Here is a 17,893-nt window from a genome sequence, read left to right on the forward strand (position 1 = left end):
CCACGCTAGTCGTGTGAGGTGACACTCTTTCTTCTGTTTCAAATGGTGAAAAAATTACACAGCTGTCAATCGCAACACAGTTTGCCACACCTCAATAACAGGTCATATACGTGTGTGTTTCATTACAGGTAATATACATGTGTGTTTTATTACAGGTAATATACATGTGTGTGTTATTACAGGTAACATACACGTGTGTTTCATTACAGGTAATATACGTGTGTGTGTTTTATTACAGGTAATATACGTGTGTGTGTGTGTGTGTGTGTGTGTGTTTCATTACAGGTAATATACGTGTGTGTTATTACAGGTAATATACGTGTGTGTGTGTTATTACAGGTAATATACGTGTGTGTGTGTGTGTTTTATTACAGGTAATATACGTGTGTGTTATTACAGGTAATACGCGTGTTTGCATAAGCATCATAAAAAATATTGTGCTTTCTGTAAACATTTTAGACAATGACTACTGTTAGAACTCCAGCTGTTGATCCGTTTACGTCAGACATTATATACTATACAGTACTACTATATCATACTATATATATACACACACACAGTCTATAGCTTACGTACCCTCCTGGTGTCTGTTTCTGACGCTATTGATCGTTGCGGAGGCTGGTTTAGACACCGTCGTCGGGGCAGCCGTTGGCTTGGACACCGTCGTCGGGGCAGCCGTTGGCTTGGACACCGTCGTCGGGGCAGCCGTTGGCTTGGATGCTGTCGCTGGAGCGACCGTTTGGGTCTTGGTCTTTGCCGTCATGTTTGGGGGCGGGACGATGACTGGGGGCGGGGAGCTGTATTTGTGATGCGTGACTGACAGCAGGTCCCTGATTGGCTGCTCCTCCTCGAGGGTTGAGAGCAGCGTGTAGACCACCGGCTCCGCCTCTTGCGCGGCGCTCAGCGATAGGCCGAACAGGTACTCCGTCAAGCTGAGGCGCCCGGCCAACGGGAGAGAGGCGTCGTTGGTGCAGAAGGCCACCAGGGGGGGCTGGTGAGGGTAGCGGCTGCCGGGCGGGAAGCGCACCTCCAGCTGGTACAGGGGGGCGTCGGCGCTGCTGATGCCCGCCTGCGTGCCCCTCAGCGCGGGCACCGGACCCTGATCGTCCCCCGCCAGCTGGTGCCGAAAGCGACAGCGCTCGCCGAACTTGCACCCCGCGCCCTTCAGGTAGAACTTGCACACCTGGGAGGACGAGCCCGAGCCCGCCCCCTGCTTGCCCCGATTGGTCGATCCGGCCGAGCTTTGAGCGGCGTCGGCGGCGGCGTCGGCGAGCCAATCGAGCTGCAGGTCGACGGTCCAGACGTGGTCGGCGATGCGCTGGACGAAGCGTTCTCCGTAGATGGCGTCGAGCGCGAAGGCCTCCTCCTCGCGGACGCCGGCGCAGTCGGAGGGCGACGGGGGGTCAGGGGTCGCGGGGGAGAGCGCGTCGGCGCCGTAGCGTTCCGAGAACAGCTGCTGGAGGAGGAGCTCTAGGGTCCCGCCCACCTCACCTGGCCCCGCCTCCAAAACACGCCGGCTGCGCTCACGATCAAAACCGTACCTTCATCACACACACACACACACACACACACACACACACACACACACACACACACACACACACACACACACACACACACACACACACACACACACACACACACACACACACACACACACACACACACACACACACACACGCACAAGAGCAAAGATTCTACGTTAAAAGTATGGACTTGACAGCTGTGTGTGCTTGCTATGAAGTCCATGTGTGGTTAATAGTTACACGTGTGCTTAATAGTGTAGGCGCTCCACTGCAGGGCTCATTAATATTATAGATCATGGCACTGGCCACACCAGGCAGGATAGTGCTGCACACATTTGTGTGTGTGAGAGAGCAGTGTGAGAGGTTGGGAGTGCGTGCCATTGTGTTTGAGAGTGTGTGTGTGTGTCTGAGTGGAGAGAGGTAACGGGCTCAGATGAGGTTGGGAGTGTGTGCCATTGTGTGTGTGTGTGTGTGTGTGTGTGTGTACCTGCTAAGCGTCCCCAGAGCGAAGAGAGAGGCGACAGGCTCCGGTGTGTGTGCATCCCTGTCGGTCAACTCCTCGAGCTCGTAGTCGTCGGTCTGAGCGCTCTCCAGCCCTTCGTCCCGCGTGTTCCAGTACTGCCCTTCATCACGCACGTCCAGCTCATCAAACTCCTCCTCCTCCTCCTCTTCCTCCTCCTCCCCTTCCTCATAGTCGTAGTCTGAGCCTGACTCACTGGGAGACACACACATGTGTTAAAACAACATACACACACACACACACACACACACACATAGTTCATCATCATCCTCTTCCTCATAGTCGTAGTCTGAGCCTGACTCACTGGGACACACACACGTGTGTTACACACACACACCACACACAACACACACACTTCATCCTCCTCCTCCTCCTCTTCCTCATAGTCATGTGTTGTGTGGCCGCTGTACTCCTGGTTCTGCAGTTCTCACACACACACACACACACACACACACACACACACCTGTGTTGGCCGCTGTACTCCTGGCTCTGTAGATCACACACACACACACACACACACACACACACACACACACACACACACACACACACACACACACACACACACACACATACACATACACATACACATACACACACACACACACACACACACACACACACACACACACACACACACACACACACACACACACACACACCTGTGTTGGCCGCTGTACTCCTGGCTCTGCAGTTCCCTCAGCAGCTCCTTGACCTGCAGCTGGTTCTCTGAGGTCATGTGGATCTTCTGCAGCGGGAGGGGCGCGTGCTGCTCGCTCTTGAACAGGCCCCGCCTCTCCTCGTCTGCTCGAGGGCTGCTACGCCCGCGGTACGGGGCCTGAGACGAGCCTCTCCCTCTCCCACCGCCAACCCCTCCGCCACCGCCACCGCCACCGCCACGACCTCTGCTGTCCTCACGACCCCCGCGACCTCCACGCGCTCCTCTCCCCCGGCCACGACCTCCTCCTCCTCCTCCTCCTCCTCCTCCACGACCTCCACCTCCACCGCGACCTCCTCCTCCGCCACGCTGGGGTCTGTGGGAGGGCGCCGGACCCGTGTTGAGGCAGAAGTCATCACCATCGTCCCAATCGCCGCAAGCTCCTTTCCTGCTACCACCTCCTCCTCCTCCTCCTCCCCCACCTCCTCCTCCTCCTCCTCTTCCTCCTCGTCCACGGGGCTTGTTGAACCGTCCTCCTCCCCGATTGGGCCGGCCTCCTCTCTTGCGACCACTCATCCTCTCACACCGCCTCTCTCCTCTTCCCTGGACAACACACACAGCGACAAACTGCAGCTCTCACATCAGGACAACAGTAGCGGTCAGCAATGGTGTAGTCTAGTTAGCTGTAGTGGGTATACTGTGGTATAGTCTAGTTAGCTGTAGTGGTATAATACTGGGTATACTGTGGTGTAGTCTAGTTAGCTGTAGCGGTCAGCAATGGTGTAGTCTAGTTAGCTGTAGTGGGTATACTGTGGTGTAGTCTAGTTAGCTGTAGTGGGTATACTGTGATCAACCTTGCCTATTTAAGTGGGGATACTGAGATGGCGATGCTTTATAAGTGGGGATACTGAGATGGTGATGCTTTTTAAGTGGGGATACTGTAGTCCTACATATCACCAGACTACACCACTGGCTGGTCAACCGTATTTACAAGGGGCTCATTATGTTATGACACTGTACCTGTTAAGTGCGATGTCTTTACGATGGTCTTGTTCTGCAACATTTAACACCTGTCAAAAAGGGCAGGTCGACAACGGTCAGTAACATTGTACCGTCAGTGAAGTCATCATCCTAACAGTAGCACATACACACCTTTTTTTTTTTTATTATTATTATTTATTTTAAGGATAGCCCCTTGAGATGTGCCATCTCATTTTCGAGAGGGTCCTTACAGTGATATAGTGATAAATAATATGAAAAATAATAAAGAGCAAGTAGGCCTACTATACATGAATCCAGACAAACAAGAACAAGGACACTCATACATTCACACACCAACACACTATCCAACAATGCTCCCCTAAGTTATCCCCCCCATCATCCCACCCCCCACCAGCCAGCATCATACAAATAGGAAACAGGAAAATAAGGATAACATTTGCACACATAAACATAGTGATGACCTGCAGATCGTACTCCGTTTCATTGGCTGTAGGTAAGTTAGTTCACAAGTCTACACAGTCTGCATTTAGGCTATAGCTGAATGTATGTTCAGGGTTCACAAATGAACGTTATCCTTTTGAAGATGTGTTTACAAGCAAATGCTATCCATGGACATTAGTTTAAATCATTTTACACACTAGACTGGGATATTCTCAACCTACTTCCAACATTAAATTCTGTCAGAATCGTAGCAAATATTAGATAGCTATTTTCAAAGCCAATATGAATACTTTCCTAATAGCAAACTAATGCTAACTAGCACGCTGTGCTATCAGGTCCTACTCAGGCAGTTATTAACTTACCATGTACAATTTGACATCGCGACGATACGATCACACACGCAGTTATCTGACAAATGACTTTCCATAAATTTCACTTTACCACTAGTTTACGTACAGTAGTTAACATAAGCTCACCTCTCACACGTAAATCTCATTCACCGGTTGGCATAATGTCAGATTGCTGGGCTGTCTTCTTCGTGGTTTTGTCGACATGATGCAATTCAGGTCGTGTCGCCCCCTGCTGTAAAGGCGTTTGACTGACAACGACATGTACTTGCAAGGATGCGAGAAAGCGTCATGTCCCTGCTGAAAAATAAACCCCAGCAAGAAACCAGCAGCTGTTTTTTGTTGGTTTTAGCTGATCTTTGCTGGTGTAGCTGGTTAGGCCACCACCTAGACATGCTGACGTGACCATCTGAGGAAGCTGGTCATGCTGGGCACCAGCCTGCCAAGATTGAAGGTATGTTTTCAGAAGAGTTTTGCTGGTCTAGCTGGTGAACCATCAGCAAACCACCTGAAGCTGATCAGGCTGTCTTATTCAGCAGGGGTATTGCCTCTTCATTTGAATAATTTAGTTATAATTTAGAGTTAAATCGAAGAAAAGATTAGAATATCACAATAAAATTGGCATTTACGTTGAGAGGTTTCTTCGTATGTTCTGCATTTCTGTATAATGCAGCCATCGTTGCTTTCCAGAGTGATCTGCCGCCCAATAAAAAGTCATCATAGTCATTTCGCTTTAGAGATCAATAAAGTAGGCCTATCTATCTATCTATCTATCTATCTATCTATCTATCTATCTATCTATCTATTATATAGGCTTACAGGCCCATTTGGAGTGATTCAAATGGGAGACGAGACACATAGCCTACTAAAAGCATAATAAATGTTAATACAATGTTTATTTAAGAGAAGAATCCGCACACTACAAGTCTTTGTGAAAAATAGCTTTACTGTTTTTCACAAAGACTTGTAGTGTGCGGATTCTTCTCTTAAATATCCAGTCACTCTTAATCCTGCACCTCACACGGATGAGCGGTGATTTTTTACCTTTTTGAATACAATGTTTATGCAAACGATTAAAGTCCTTTTTACTGTTTGCCACTGTGTCACCAGTAGCCGACAAGCTACTAGGCTATTTCTCTTTTTCCCCACAGACATGTCTGTCACAGTCAGCTAAAAACACAGGAGTTGAATCATTTACTTGCGATATCATCATTGTCAGTATTGCATTGTGGGCCATTATGTGTGAAGACATGTAACAATTGTAACTGCTCTACCAACAGAGATGCTATTAAAGAAATGGACATTGCTCTGGGCGCGCGCGCGCACACACACACACACACACACACACACACACCCACACACACACACGTAGCTGCATGCTGCCCTTCCCATAGATGCAGATAGTGATAGTTGATTATTAACCATTAGGCTATCATCATTTGGTATTTTAGCACATGTGTGAAAACACCTGACTGCTCCACTCAGTGTGATCCAGTATTTCTGCTACTTGGTGTGGAGTGGTGCTATTTGTGCTATTTGTGTTTTCACAAAATTTACTCCGCTTTCAAAATGTGCTCAGGCAATTGGTGAAAATAACTGATACTGTGAAACTCTGAACAGTTTGGTCTGTTTTTATTCTAAACCCCCCCATCCTACAACCATTAAACGAAACACCTAAAACTATACAATTATTTATCAATAAAACATAATACATAATTTGTACACACACACACACACACACACACACACACACACACACACACGAGTCATATGATCTGATTCTGTTTAAATCAGTTACACACTCCCGTGATGAATACAAAACATGTTACATTTCTGCATTTGCATGTTTATGATAATGTTAGGGTAGGTTTGATTTCCCCTCATGAGATATTGCTGATATGAGTTTGATTAGAGTATCACTTTGAGAACCAGAGTACAGTACAAGGACAGTGACAAGACACAACAACAACAACAACAACAACAACAACAACAACAACAACAACACATAAGATGGGGATGTTTTTTTATTTTCTCACATTTCACATTGTGAATTCACTCAATAATACATTCACAACATGTTTTCCTCTGATAAGAATAATGTCAGGCCAATCAGCAACAAGAGGGGTAGATGACACTGGATGACCCTGGATGACCCTGGGGATCGACCCAGCAGCCATCCAGCTGCAAGTTGAAAGCCCTAACCAGTAGGCCTCGGCTGCCCACTGGGGATGAGTTTGGATTGTTTAATTTTAGTTGGTAGCTGTAGAAGTGTGAACCCAATGAAAATGAAAATGAACACATTTGCAAGAGACGACTTCTGCTGTGCAAAGAAGGTGTTCATGCAGACCAGGTGGGTTTCTTTAAGCAGGTCAAAGCAATCTGTACTAAACTGCAATGATAGGGCAGGGCAGGGCAGGGCAGGTGAGTTATTGATCAGTCTGCTGGTGTAAATAAATAAAACTATATCTCAAAACTAACCACACATCAAGGAACGTCATGGGTTATCACCAGGGATGAACCAAAGAGCACGGGAGTGTATGCATCTGGAGCAGCTGACAGTAGGGTATGTGTTTGTGTTAGAGAGAGAGAGAGCGAGAGAGAGAGAGAGAGAGAGAGAGAGAGAGAGAGTGTTATGATGACAAAGGTGAATGATTTCCTGATTGACATCAGGAGGGATTCCCTCCCTCAGGTGAGTCAGGTGAGGAGCCGCCCCTCAACTCTGATATTAAAAACACAAACACCCTCGCAAATGTCATACGTCTCCCGGAGGGAAGAAAAGAGCAACAGTGCACATTTCCCTGAGAGGTAAGCCTCTGATGCAGATACTCTTTTGACAGGTGGATAAACTGTGTTTACTCGTGTTTAGCCTGGAGCACACACACACACACACACACACACACACACACACACACACACACACACACACACACATCCCTGGCCATGGACCTTATGCCTTACCACTGACCCAGTCTCTGCAGGGCACGCTGAAATATTTTTTCGTGTTTTGTTTCATACAATTTTTTAAATTGTATAGTTAAACAAAAACCATGTTTAGAGGGGAGTTTTCTGATTCTCTATTCATCTAAGAATCCTGGTATGACAGCACTAATTATATTTCCTGATAGCTGATGCTTTGGTATCTCAATAAATCAATTGATGGATTAATCTCCAGGCATGCTGTAGCTGTTTTCTCGTAGGTGACATGGTTTATGTAATAGAATGTTTAGAACCACTTAACTTGATTATGGTCAGTCAGCTGATCACAAAATAGGTTCTAGAATTTCCGTGGAAATTCTCTCCTGTTTTCCTGTTAGTGAAAGCTCTGCTGGACACGCTTACTCGTTTATTCTAAGGAGAGTAGTCAGACATACTGTATTTGTGTCCGCAGAGTAGGCCGATATGACTGACTGATATGATTGGTTCTCTCTACAGAACACAGCTAGACATGGGCAGCAGCGTGGCGAAGTCCCACTCCACAGAAACGCTGGTGTTTGCTGATAAAGATCATGACTTCAGGATCCCAGCGCTGCTTTACGTTAAGGAGTGGAGCACATTCCTGGCGTTTGCAGAGAAGCGCGCCTCCAGCAAAGATGAGCACGCGGAGAATCTAGTGATGAGGAAAGGCTCACGGCAGCCTGACGGCTCAGTGCAGGTACCCAGGAGAACAGCGCCACCTCCTGGCTGTGTTTAAGTACTGCACCTCTGCTTCATCTAATCAACACTAGTGCCCTATCAACACACCATAGCAGCAGAGAAAGACAGAGAGTTGCAATACTGTAAATGATGATATTTGGGCAACAATCATTGACCATGTTCTGGTTCATGGAATGCCAATGAGAGAAGCAGGACTTCATGGTCCAACCCAACATCAGTAGTTTCTCTGTGGCGTCAATAATCCAAAGATTCAGACTACAGAAGAGAAATAGCGTAAATGTCCATGATCATACAGTACAGTAATCACTGAACATCCACTGTTACACACTTACTACCCTTTGAGCTAAACTCTGAGAGAGTGAAAGAGCTGAGTTATCAGTATGTCCAAGTAAGTCTAAATTTAGGCACAATACAATATTACAGTATTGCATACTTACAGTACTATCAGAGTTTGTGGCATCACAGTACAAATCATATTCAGTACAGTATTGGCCTGTCTTTCTGTTCACTTACAAAACTATTGATTTATATCTTCATATAGGCTAGAGGATATGAGTAGAGAGTGATATAAGTCCTTATTCTTTATTTTCATTGTGATATTTTATTTTTCAAATTAGAATGAATACAATTCCTCCAGGAGCCATAAACCCTGCCCTGAAAACTGTGTCTTCCATTGTTTGGTGTATTGTCTTATCACTGCTCTGCAGGAGTGTAATTTTGCCTGATGTGTTCAATGATTTGAGACCATTAGTTAGTTTTGAGCAAAGTTAAAAGTGTTTTGAGTTGATTGTTCAGTTTTGCAACAAGATTGAAGGGTTTCGAGAATGTAGTTTGAGAAATGAGTTTTGTGTTCACAGTTTTGAGAAAAAGGTAAAGAGTTCTGAAAAAGGTGTTCTAGCAATTGTGAAAAACTGTAATATAAGAAGAATTTGACCTCTTTTAAGATGTCTCATCCTGAAAACAAGCACATTTGTCTGCCAGGGTGTGAAGTAAATTTGTCTTGATAAGTCAAAGTCTTCTTAAATTAAGTCTTAAGACAAGTCTCTTCAACACCAAATAACACCTTTTATCTTTTTTAACTAAATGTGTGTCTCTTTTTACTTACTCTCTGCATATTTGCACTTTACTGTGAAGCACTTTGGTGCGGCTCAGCCGTCTGTAAATCGTGCTATACAAATAAATTTGACATTGACATTGACATTGACATTGACCTGGTTAGATTGTATAATTTTTTGCAGTGTTGACACTTGCCATGTAATTTATAGTGGTCTCCCACCGAGGACTTGATGAAGGCGTCCATAGTCGGGTTCCGCACCATGAACCCGTGCCCGGTGTTGGAGCGGAACTCTGGAACCCTGTTCCTGTTCTTCATCTGCCTGAAGGGGAACACGCTGGAGTGCATGCTGCGTCCGGGCCAGACGCGCCTCTGCTACGTCACCAGCGGCGACCGCGGCCTCACCTGGAGCGACCTCACCGACCTGACGGCCAGCGTGATGGACAGCGCCTTCAGCCAATACCAGACCTTCGCCGTGGGCCCGGGCCACGCCCTCCAGCTGGCCAGCGGCGCTCTGCTGGTGCCCGCCTACGTGAAGCTGGTGGAGGGGCGCGGGTGCTGCCGCGGGGGCGGCGGGTGTGTGAGCACACACTCCGTGGTGCTGCGGAGCCAGGACGGGGGGTGCACCTGGCACGCCGGCCAGCCGCTCGCCATGGAGACGGGCGAGTGCCAGCTGGCGCAGGTGCGCGACGGCGCGGGCGGGACGCAGGTGTACATGAACGCCCGCAGCACAGGCGAGTGGCGGGTGGAGGCGCTGAGCAGCGATGGCGGCGAGAGCTTCAGGCCGCTCAGCCTCACCACGCTGCCGGAGGTGGGCAAGGGGTGCCAGGGCAGCGTGCTGAGCTTCCCCGCCACGGAGCTGCCCGCAGGGGGCGGGGCCTTCTCAGAGAGGGGAGCAGGGGGCGGGGCCTTCTCACAGAGGGGAGCAGGGGGCGGGGCCTCCTCAGAGAGGGGAGCAGGGGGCGGGGTCTCCTCAGAGAGGGGAGCAGGGGGCGGGACGAGGGGAGCAGGGGGCGGGGCCTCCTCAGAGAGGGGATCAGGGGGCGGGGCCTCCTCAGAGAGGGGATCAGGGGGCGGGGTCTCCTCAGAGAGGGGAGCAGGGGGCGGGGCCTCCTCAGAGAGGGGAGCAGGGGGCGGGACGAGGGGAGCAGGGGAAGAGGAAAGAGGAGCCGGGGAAGAGGAGAGGGGAGCAGGGGAAGAGGAGAGGGGAGCAGGGGAAGAGGAGAGGGGAGCAGGGGAAGAGGAGAGGGGAGCAGGGGAAGAGGAGAGGGGAGCAGGGGAAGAGGCCTCCTCAGAGACGGCTCTGCTGTTCAGCCACCCCACCGCAGGGCAGGGCTGGGACCGGCTGGAGCTGGGGCTCTACCTGACCAGGTGTGTGCAGGACCCCGTCCCCTGGGGGGAGCCCCACATCGCCCACTCGGGGCGCAGCGGCTACTCGGACCTCGCCCGCTGTGAGGAGGAGGGGCGCTTCGCCTGCCTGATGGAGTGCGGAGAGGGCGAGCGACTTCGGATGGTCTTCAGGGAGTTTGATCTCACAGAGATATCGCACACAGTTTAATCCTTCAGATGTACAGAGATACCGCACATACTTTTTAAATGTCATACATAGGACACATTCACAGTGCAGATGAGTGTACTTTTTAAATGTCACACATAGGACACATTCACAGTGCAGTTGAGTGTACTTTTTAAATGTCACACATAGGACACATTCACAGTGCAGATGAGTGTACTTTTTAAATGTCACACATAGGACACATTCACAGTGCAGTTGAGTGAAACGTGCTTAAAATAAGGGAGGTGACTGACAAATGTCACACATAGGACACATTCACAGGGCAGTTGAGTGTACTTTTTAAATGTCACACATAGGACACATTCACAGTGCAGTTGAGTGTACTTTTTAAATGTCACACATAGGACACATTCACAGTGCAGATGAGTGTACTTTTTAAATGTCACACATAGGACACATTCACAGTGCAGTTGAGTGAAACGTGCTTAAAATAAGGGAGGTGACTGACAAAATGAGTGACCATTATTATTTTCTGAAAATGCAGTTTTTATAATCCATAATCCATATGTATTTTTAAAAACATGATGTTTTCCCCAGAAAAGTACTTTTTCTTGGCCATTTTTCAATTTCTGCACATCACATGTGCCTGTGTGTGTGTGTGTGTGTGTGATAGGGATCAATGCTTCGAAAAAGCATGATGGCTTCTTCCTCAACCTCAAGGATTGTTAGGAATGAAAGGAATGGATCAGTGGATGTGTGAATGTATCAATCTGAATGTATGAATATTGTGATCAGCCTAAGTATGAATACACTGGATTGATATGAATAAATACAAATGCATTTGATGGACTTGTTTCCATGGTCAGATCAGTGGCCTTATAGTTTGTCTCTACTCTTAATAACGGAATGCAAGGATGATTGTGACATGAGCCCTGAGCTCTTTTGCAATTGTCAAACATTTGAGCTGACATCATGAGGCTTGCAGATATCCAGAGCCTGTGCGTGAGAAAGAGAGACTTTTAAAAAAAACAAAGCATGATGGCTTCTTCCTCAACCCCAAGGATTACTAGATAAAGGAATTAACAAGTGGATGTGTGAATTTATCATAATGTATAAATATCAGTTGTGACCAGCCTAAGTATGAATACAGTGGATTAATATGAATATATTAATTTGATCATCATCGTGAGGCTTGCAGACTACAATTGACTAACTTTGGTGAAAGAATATTCTTCAAGAGATTAGGTGTTGCGCTAAAAAAAACATGTGAAAGATTGGCAAATTAAACCACATCACATCTGAACAAGCTGATAATGCTGTCGTTGTGTCCATACCATACATTCATTCATATCAATCATTCAAATATTATTCGATTTGTGAGCTGGCAACTGGAACTGCACAATAGAAATGCATGTTACACAGGCCTACACAGGCTACTTTACTTCATTGCCTGATGGAATCGATGTAAATTTGTATTTAATTTTCTTTTCAACGTTTAATTCTTACTTTTTAATCTGTGAATGACTTTGTGTGGATCTCTGTGTTCACCTTAGTATTCATTCTCTTGGTAGGTGAAGAGGATTGTGATCTGAACACACTGAGTTCAAGTGAAAAATGTTTGAACTGTCATCATGAAACAGCATGAATGGCAAGTTCATCAGTGTCACCAGAGCATTTTAGACTCTGTGTTTTTTGTTGCCTTGCTTGCTCAACTGTACTTCACCTTACAGCTCTGCAGGTGGTCCTGATAGATAAGGCCACCTGTGTCATTGTGTGTCACTCACAGACACAAGAGAGGGTAGCTTCTTTATCGGTTTCGTACCGCAAAGCAGCGCATGTGCATGTGTGTGTGTCTGTGTGCTTAGAAATGTAGAAAATTACATTTCAGTCATCCTCTACCAGCAGCCCTTCACTCAACAACAACATCTACAGTTCAATTGTGTACAGTCAAATATACAGTATATATGGGCCCCAATCTACAGTTCAATTGTGTACAGTCAAATATACACATACAGTATATATGGGCCCCAATCTACAGTTCAATTGTGTACAGTCAAATATACATATACAGTATATATGGGCCCCAATCTACAGTTCAATTGTGTACAGTCAAATATACATATACAGTATATATGGGCCCCCCATGAACGGAATTCCACAAAACTTTTTTTCTTTTATTTTTAGCTGCCCCAGGGGTCAGCACTTGATGCATGCTCTCCCACTTAGGAATAGGATTTCAAGTGACTTTGCAAAAATGGCCATGCATAAAAGTGAATTTCATACCCTACCTTTAAGCTGCTGACAGGAGGTACTGTTAGCGCATCTTAAAACGCCTACCAGTATAGAACTGTGAATCATAACACTCTAACAACAGCATAAGCAACATGTTTAAACACATCAAATTTCATGAATCACATTTAGCCAACTTGAAAGTAGAGGAACATCTGATTAGCCTACTTGCTGTTGCTCCATCACCTGTGTGGATCCATCTGCTATTAGAAGATGAAACTACAGATAGATAGATATAGATACAGTAGATAGATAGATAGATATACTTTATTCATCGCTAGAAAGTGATGATACAGTGAAATATAATTAAATGTCATGTAAAAATTGTCTTATCAATTCAAAATGATTTCAACCATTGGTTTGGGCATTTTGTTCCTTTTATTTTCTTCTTGGAGTACACCATAATGTTTTATTTACATGTTAAAATCCCATAATGTTCTTCTTGGGGATGCCCCCAGACCCTTCTTCAGGGTTTCTCAGTCCTTCTCAGTTTGCAGGTCTGTAGGCCTAAGTAGTAAGCACACTGTCATTCATCACCAATATCTATAATATTTTATTTAAAAAATAAGAATGTAATAGCCTATATTTGATGTCTTGCTACCAGCTGATACATTTGCTGATATCGATACACCGTTGGATCATGATGAGTACCGGCACCATTTTTCTCCACTTCAAGCACTGTGTATACTCCCCCTACTCACATGCACACACATGTACAGCACATATCCACACATGCATTTATTCACACCCTCATATGTCCTGATATGTATAGGATACAGTATATGCACATCACATGTGCCTGTGTGTATGTGTGTGTGTGACGTGAGAGAGGGATCAATGCTTTGAAAAAGCATGATGGCTTCTTCCTCAACCTCAAGGATTGCTAGATGAAGGGATGAATCAGTGATATGTGAATGTATCAGTCTGAATGTATGAATATTGTGACCAGCCTAAGTATGAATACACTGGATTAATATAAATAAATGAAATTGATGGACTTGTTTTCTCACTGTACATGGTCAGATTGCTGGTCTAAACGTTTGTCTCCACTTTCAGTAACGGTATGTGAGGATAATTGTGACATGAGGCCAGAGCTCTTTCACAATTGTCAAACGTTTGAGCTCTCATCATGAGGCTTGCAGATTTTCAGAAGCTTGCAGAGTTTCGGTCTATTATCTCCTTTGCTTGACTTTCCATTCGAGATGTGCATGCCATGTTAATAGATAAGGTTATTGCGTAATTCCCAATCCAGCAGAACAAAGAATTGAACTATAGCATTATTGAAATAACTTGTCGCCTAAAAAAGGAAATATGTCGATCAATCTTTGAATACCTTGGACAATATTTAAAAATGTATCTGATTCCAATGTCCAGAGTGCAACTGACTAACTTTAGTGAGAGAATGTTCTACAAGAGATATAAAAGACATGTGAATGATTGACCAATTAAATCACAATGATATGAACGAATGTATTACCTTACCTTGTGTCATCAGTAAGGTTACTGGAACTGTACAATAGAAATGCATGTTTACAGGCCTGGCTAAGCATGGTAACATGAGGATGGAGGCAACACATACAGATTTTAACATGACATAAATAACCAGGGATGTAGTGGTAAAATAAGAGCTGGCTAAACTATGAATTCTGTGATCTTAAGGTGGACTGCGCCATGTGGTATCAGATATTTTAAAAAAGCATTCAGAATGTGTTTGATGATGCTGGAGGTTGTTTATATCAATACCAGTGGTAAATGGTTTCTAGAGTGTTGATGAGTGAACAAATTGTAAATGTGGGTAACACCAATACAATGTGATTTTTGAATGTTAAAAGTTGAAATTGGTGAATATACTCTTTTGAGGGGTGGATAAACTCGAATGAAAGGTGGATAAACTGTGTTTACTTGTGTTAAGCTTCCACTACAGTACATCCCTGAATATAACAATAGGCCAAATCCCAAAATCACATCATCTGGTAATTGACAAGGTATAAAATGAAAGCATGTTGAATTCAAGCTCAGCTGTAATGTTCCCAACTGGTTTTCTATGTTACATTTAGTCCTAGATTCCAATAGAGCTTGGGGCCCTGGGACGTGTTATATGTTGATGAGTGTGGACATGGGGCATTTATGCTGACTTATTCTCTCTAGGGGCACCATCGAGAGCATCCTCACCAACTGTGTCACAATATGGTACAGCAATTGCTCTGCTTCTTCTTCTCTCTCACACACACAGTCACACACACACACACACACACACACACACACACACACACACACACACACGCACAGACACACACACGCCTACAGAGGGGTGGGAGCAGAAAGATGAGAGATGAGGAGGCTATTTAAAGCAGTTGGGGGGACGAAGTTTCCATACTGTTGAGACGACACTGCAGTTCCTTCTGAAGGCACCATGAAGCTCACCATCGCCATCACCATCTGCGCTCTACTTTACTTCTTTGGTAAATACTCTTGCGCTCTGCCTTTCTATCTTACTTTTATTTTTACCATTTTTTCCTTTTTTCCTAGTTTTAATTTTATATATGACAAGCAATATACATTTGATGCAATATAATTTTTGTAAATTATTGTAAATAATTATTCTCTCACACCTACACAATAGAAATACACTAAATAGTTGTGGATCATGGCATTGTCATAACTGTAATGATAAAGAAGTAATGTGAAGAAGGTGCTGCTCCTGAAGGCTGTTTTATAAAGAACTGAACCTCTCTCTCTCTCTCTCTCTTATTTTCTCTCACATCTCCCTCACCCCAAACTCCTCTCATTGCAAAACAGGTCCTGCTTCCGGCCAGAATACCAATAGCGGAAATTTCGGAAACAGCGGAAGCATGAATATGGGTCGACTGAGGCGTGACAATACCAATAGCGGAGGTTTCCAAAACAGCGGAAGCATGAATATGGGTCGACTGAGGCGTGACAATTCGAATAGCGGAAATTTCGGAAACAGCGGAAGCATGAATATGGGTCGACTGAGGCGTGACAATTCGAATAGCGGAAATTTCGGAAACAGTGGAAGCATGAATATGGGTTGACTGAGGCGTACCTCTGAACCAACTGGAAATGCAATCGACCCAAAAGTAAATGTCCACTCCTTTTGATTTTTTTTACACCTAACACCTTGTCACCTGCACTATTCTGTAGCATCGAACATGTTAATAATGTGTTATAAACTACAGCAGAATGGGGAATGAAAAATGGCAGGTATTTGAATGTTCAATTTCCATTCATAATCAGGTGTATTGTCACAACAAAGAAGGGCTATTCATTGTTTTTCGGTTGCCTGATGTGGTTATGTGCCTGTGTATATATGTTTATATATGTGACGTGTGTATGTCATTATACTGTATAGATGTATGCAATTGTATATACAGTATGTGTGTGAGTGATTACACTGTATTTGTGTGTATATTTGTTTACATATGTGGCAAGTAGCCGTATAATAAGCGGGATAATGTATAGAACGCAGGTCATTATCGGGAAAATAAGGACCTTCAGGGCGAAACAAGACCGGTTCACCCTGTCGGTCCTTATTTCCCGATAATGACCAGCGTTCTATACATTATCCCTTACATAATGGTTGGCAGCGGGTGAAGTAGTTGTGTAATACGTAGATACTGTGCACCTCCCTCTGTATGCCTTGAGGGACGTGCGAGTGACAGACACTAGCCTCGTTATTGCAGGTACCAGCCAGAGCAGATGCAGGGCTAAACCATGGCGTCTAAACAACATGCAGGTGACATACAGTACGTGCATATGTACGGTATGTGTATAATACGGCACTCTTCTCTCGGTTTAGGATTGCTGATGACGGGGAGCAGAGCTGCAGAGCTACGGTCCACCGTTGGTCCACAGTTGGTCAGGAAGACTCCAGAGTCACTTTGACACAATAAAGAATTTCAGCATCACTTCTCCTGTGTTGTTCTTGCTTGCTTATTCCTTTGGCTGCCACTCTTGAGCCAAAGTGACACACATCTCTATTGTTGCAAGGATCAGTTTCCCCAGAGCAAGTCAGACCTAAGTGCCTTGATTAAGGGTACTATGGTGGCTGTTGGGAATTGAACGCACAACTTTTCTGGGCGCGGCATGCTAACCCAGCTCCTTAACCACTGTGCTATCACCACCCTACTGAGTTCACATATGCCTCAAACGGAAAAGTAGCCTACACAGTCACAGGACACACTAGTCACAGTGACATCACGGTCTCTTTTATTGTTCTCTCTCTCTCTCTCTCTCTCTCTCTCTCTCTCTCTCAAAAACACACACACTGAAAATATTATTTGATAAAGTGAAACACCACGAGAAAACAGACTATAACTAAATTAAAATGGTTTCGCTTGGATGCTTGGTAGAAGGCATGGGCAACAAGAGGAGAAGTCCACATGTAGCTATAATGACTAAATGATATTTAGGAATTCTGGGAAAAGTCAGCATTGACAAAAATTTACAAAAAACACAAACACATACAGCAAACATGTCCTCACTATGCGCTAGCTGCCTGTCCCCTGAACACAGTCTGTAGACAGCCCAGACTGCACAAACGACAACGAAAACAAACTGGTGCAACGGCCTGCACGACTACACATATCAGCGTGTCACTGTCAGCCAATAACCACCTGGAGCAAGCCCACTTATAAAAAGTAAAAATGAGATGTGGAAGACTGTTCTGACAGAGTGAATTACGTTACCAGGAATAAACAAAATGACATAATGCCATAAACAACACTTGGAAGAGTCAGTGGAGATGACATCACATTATGTAGCAGAATATTTCACTTCAAGAAAATGTGTATCTGGAAGGACATATAGGAATTGTCCGCACGTCCTGCTGTGTTGGACGGGGGTGTACATTACGTATCCTGCAG

The 17,893-nt window shown here is 45.2% G+C and overlaps 2 protein-coding genes and 2 long non-coding RNA genes across 4 annotated transcripts in view; 2 read left to right on the forward strand and 2 right to left on the reverse strand.

The window, feature by feature from the left end:
- The window catches only part of dhx57 (DEAH (Asp-Glu-Ala-Asp/His) box polypeptide 57), a 19,745-nt gene extending 16,845 nt beyond the window's left edge, over positions 1–2,900 (reverse strand). The window contains exons 1-3 of the mRNA XM_062519872.1: positions 2,709–2,900; positions 2,014–2,241; positions 577–1,541 (exon numbers count right to left, since the gene is read on the reverse strand). Coding sequence (XP_062375856.1) covers positions 577–1,541; positions 2,014–2,241; positions 2,709–2,785 — 1,270 coding nt within the window. The 5' untranslated portion in view covers positions 2,786–2,900. The remainder of the gene's footprint in view (positions 1–576; positions 1,542–2,013; positions 2,242–2,708) is intronic.
- Positions 2,901–3,219: 319 nt separating this feature from the next.
- Positions 3,220–4,660, reverse strand: LOC134064074 (uncharacterized). The gene is made up of 3 exons (XR_009936241.1): positions 4,510–4,660; positions 3,725–3,774; positions 3,220–3,307 (listed from the first exon to the last, which is right to left on the reverse strand). It is a non-coding gene; the product is annotated as an uncharacterized LOC134064074 (long non-coding RNA).
- Positions 4,661–4,820: 160 nt separating this feature from the next.
- LOC134064384 (sialidase-3-like) lies at positions 4,821–10,760 on the forward strand. The gene is made up of 4 exons (XM_062520302.1): positions 4,821–4,948; positions 7,927–8,146; positions 9,414–10,335; positions 10,531–10,760. Exons 2-4 carry the CDS (start codon positions 7,940–7,942, stop codon positions 10,758–10,760), a joined length of 1,359 nt encoding a protein of 452 aa, XP_062376286.1. The 5' UTR covers positions 4,821–4,948; positions 7,927–7,939.
- Positions 10,761–15,379: 4,619 nt separating this feature from the next.
- On the forward strand, positions 15,380–16,936 carry LOC134063951 (uncharacterized). The gene is made up of 3 exons (XR_009936223.1): positions 15,380–15,469; positions 15,807–16,108; positions 16,828–16,936. It is a non-coding gene; the product is annotated as an uncharacterized LOC134063951 (long non-coding RNA).
- The last annotated feature ends 957 nt before the right edge of the window (positions 16,937–17,893 follow it).

The sequence above is a fragment of the Sardina pilchardus genome, chromosome 18, assembly GCF_963854185.1.
Source record: "Sardina pilchardus chromosome 18, fSarPil1.1, whole genome shotgun sequence".
Taxonomy (NCBI): domain Eukaryota; kingdom Metazoa; phylum Chordata; class Actinopteri; order Clupeiformes; family Clupeidae; genus Sardina; species Sardina pilchardus.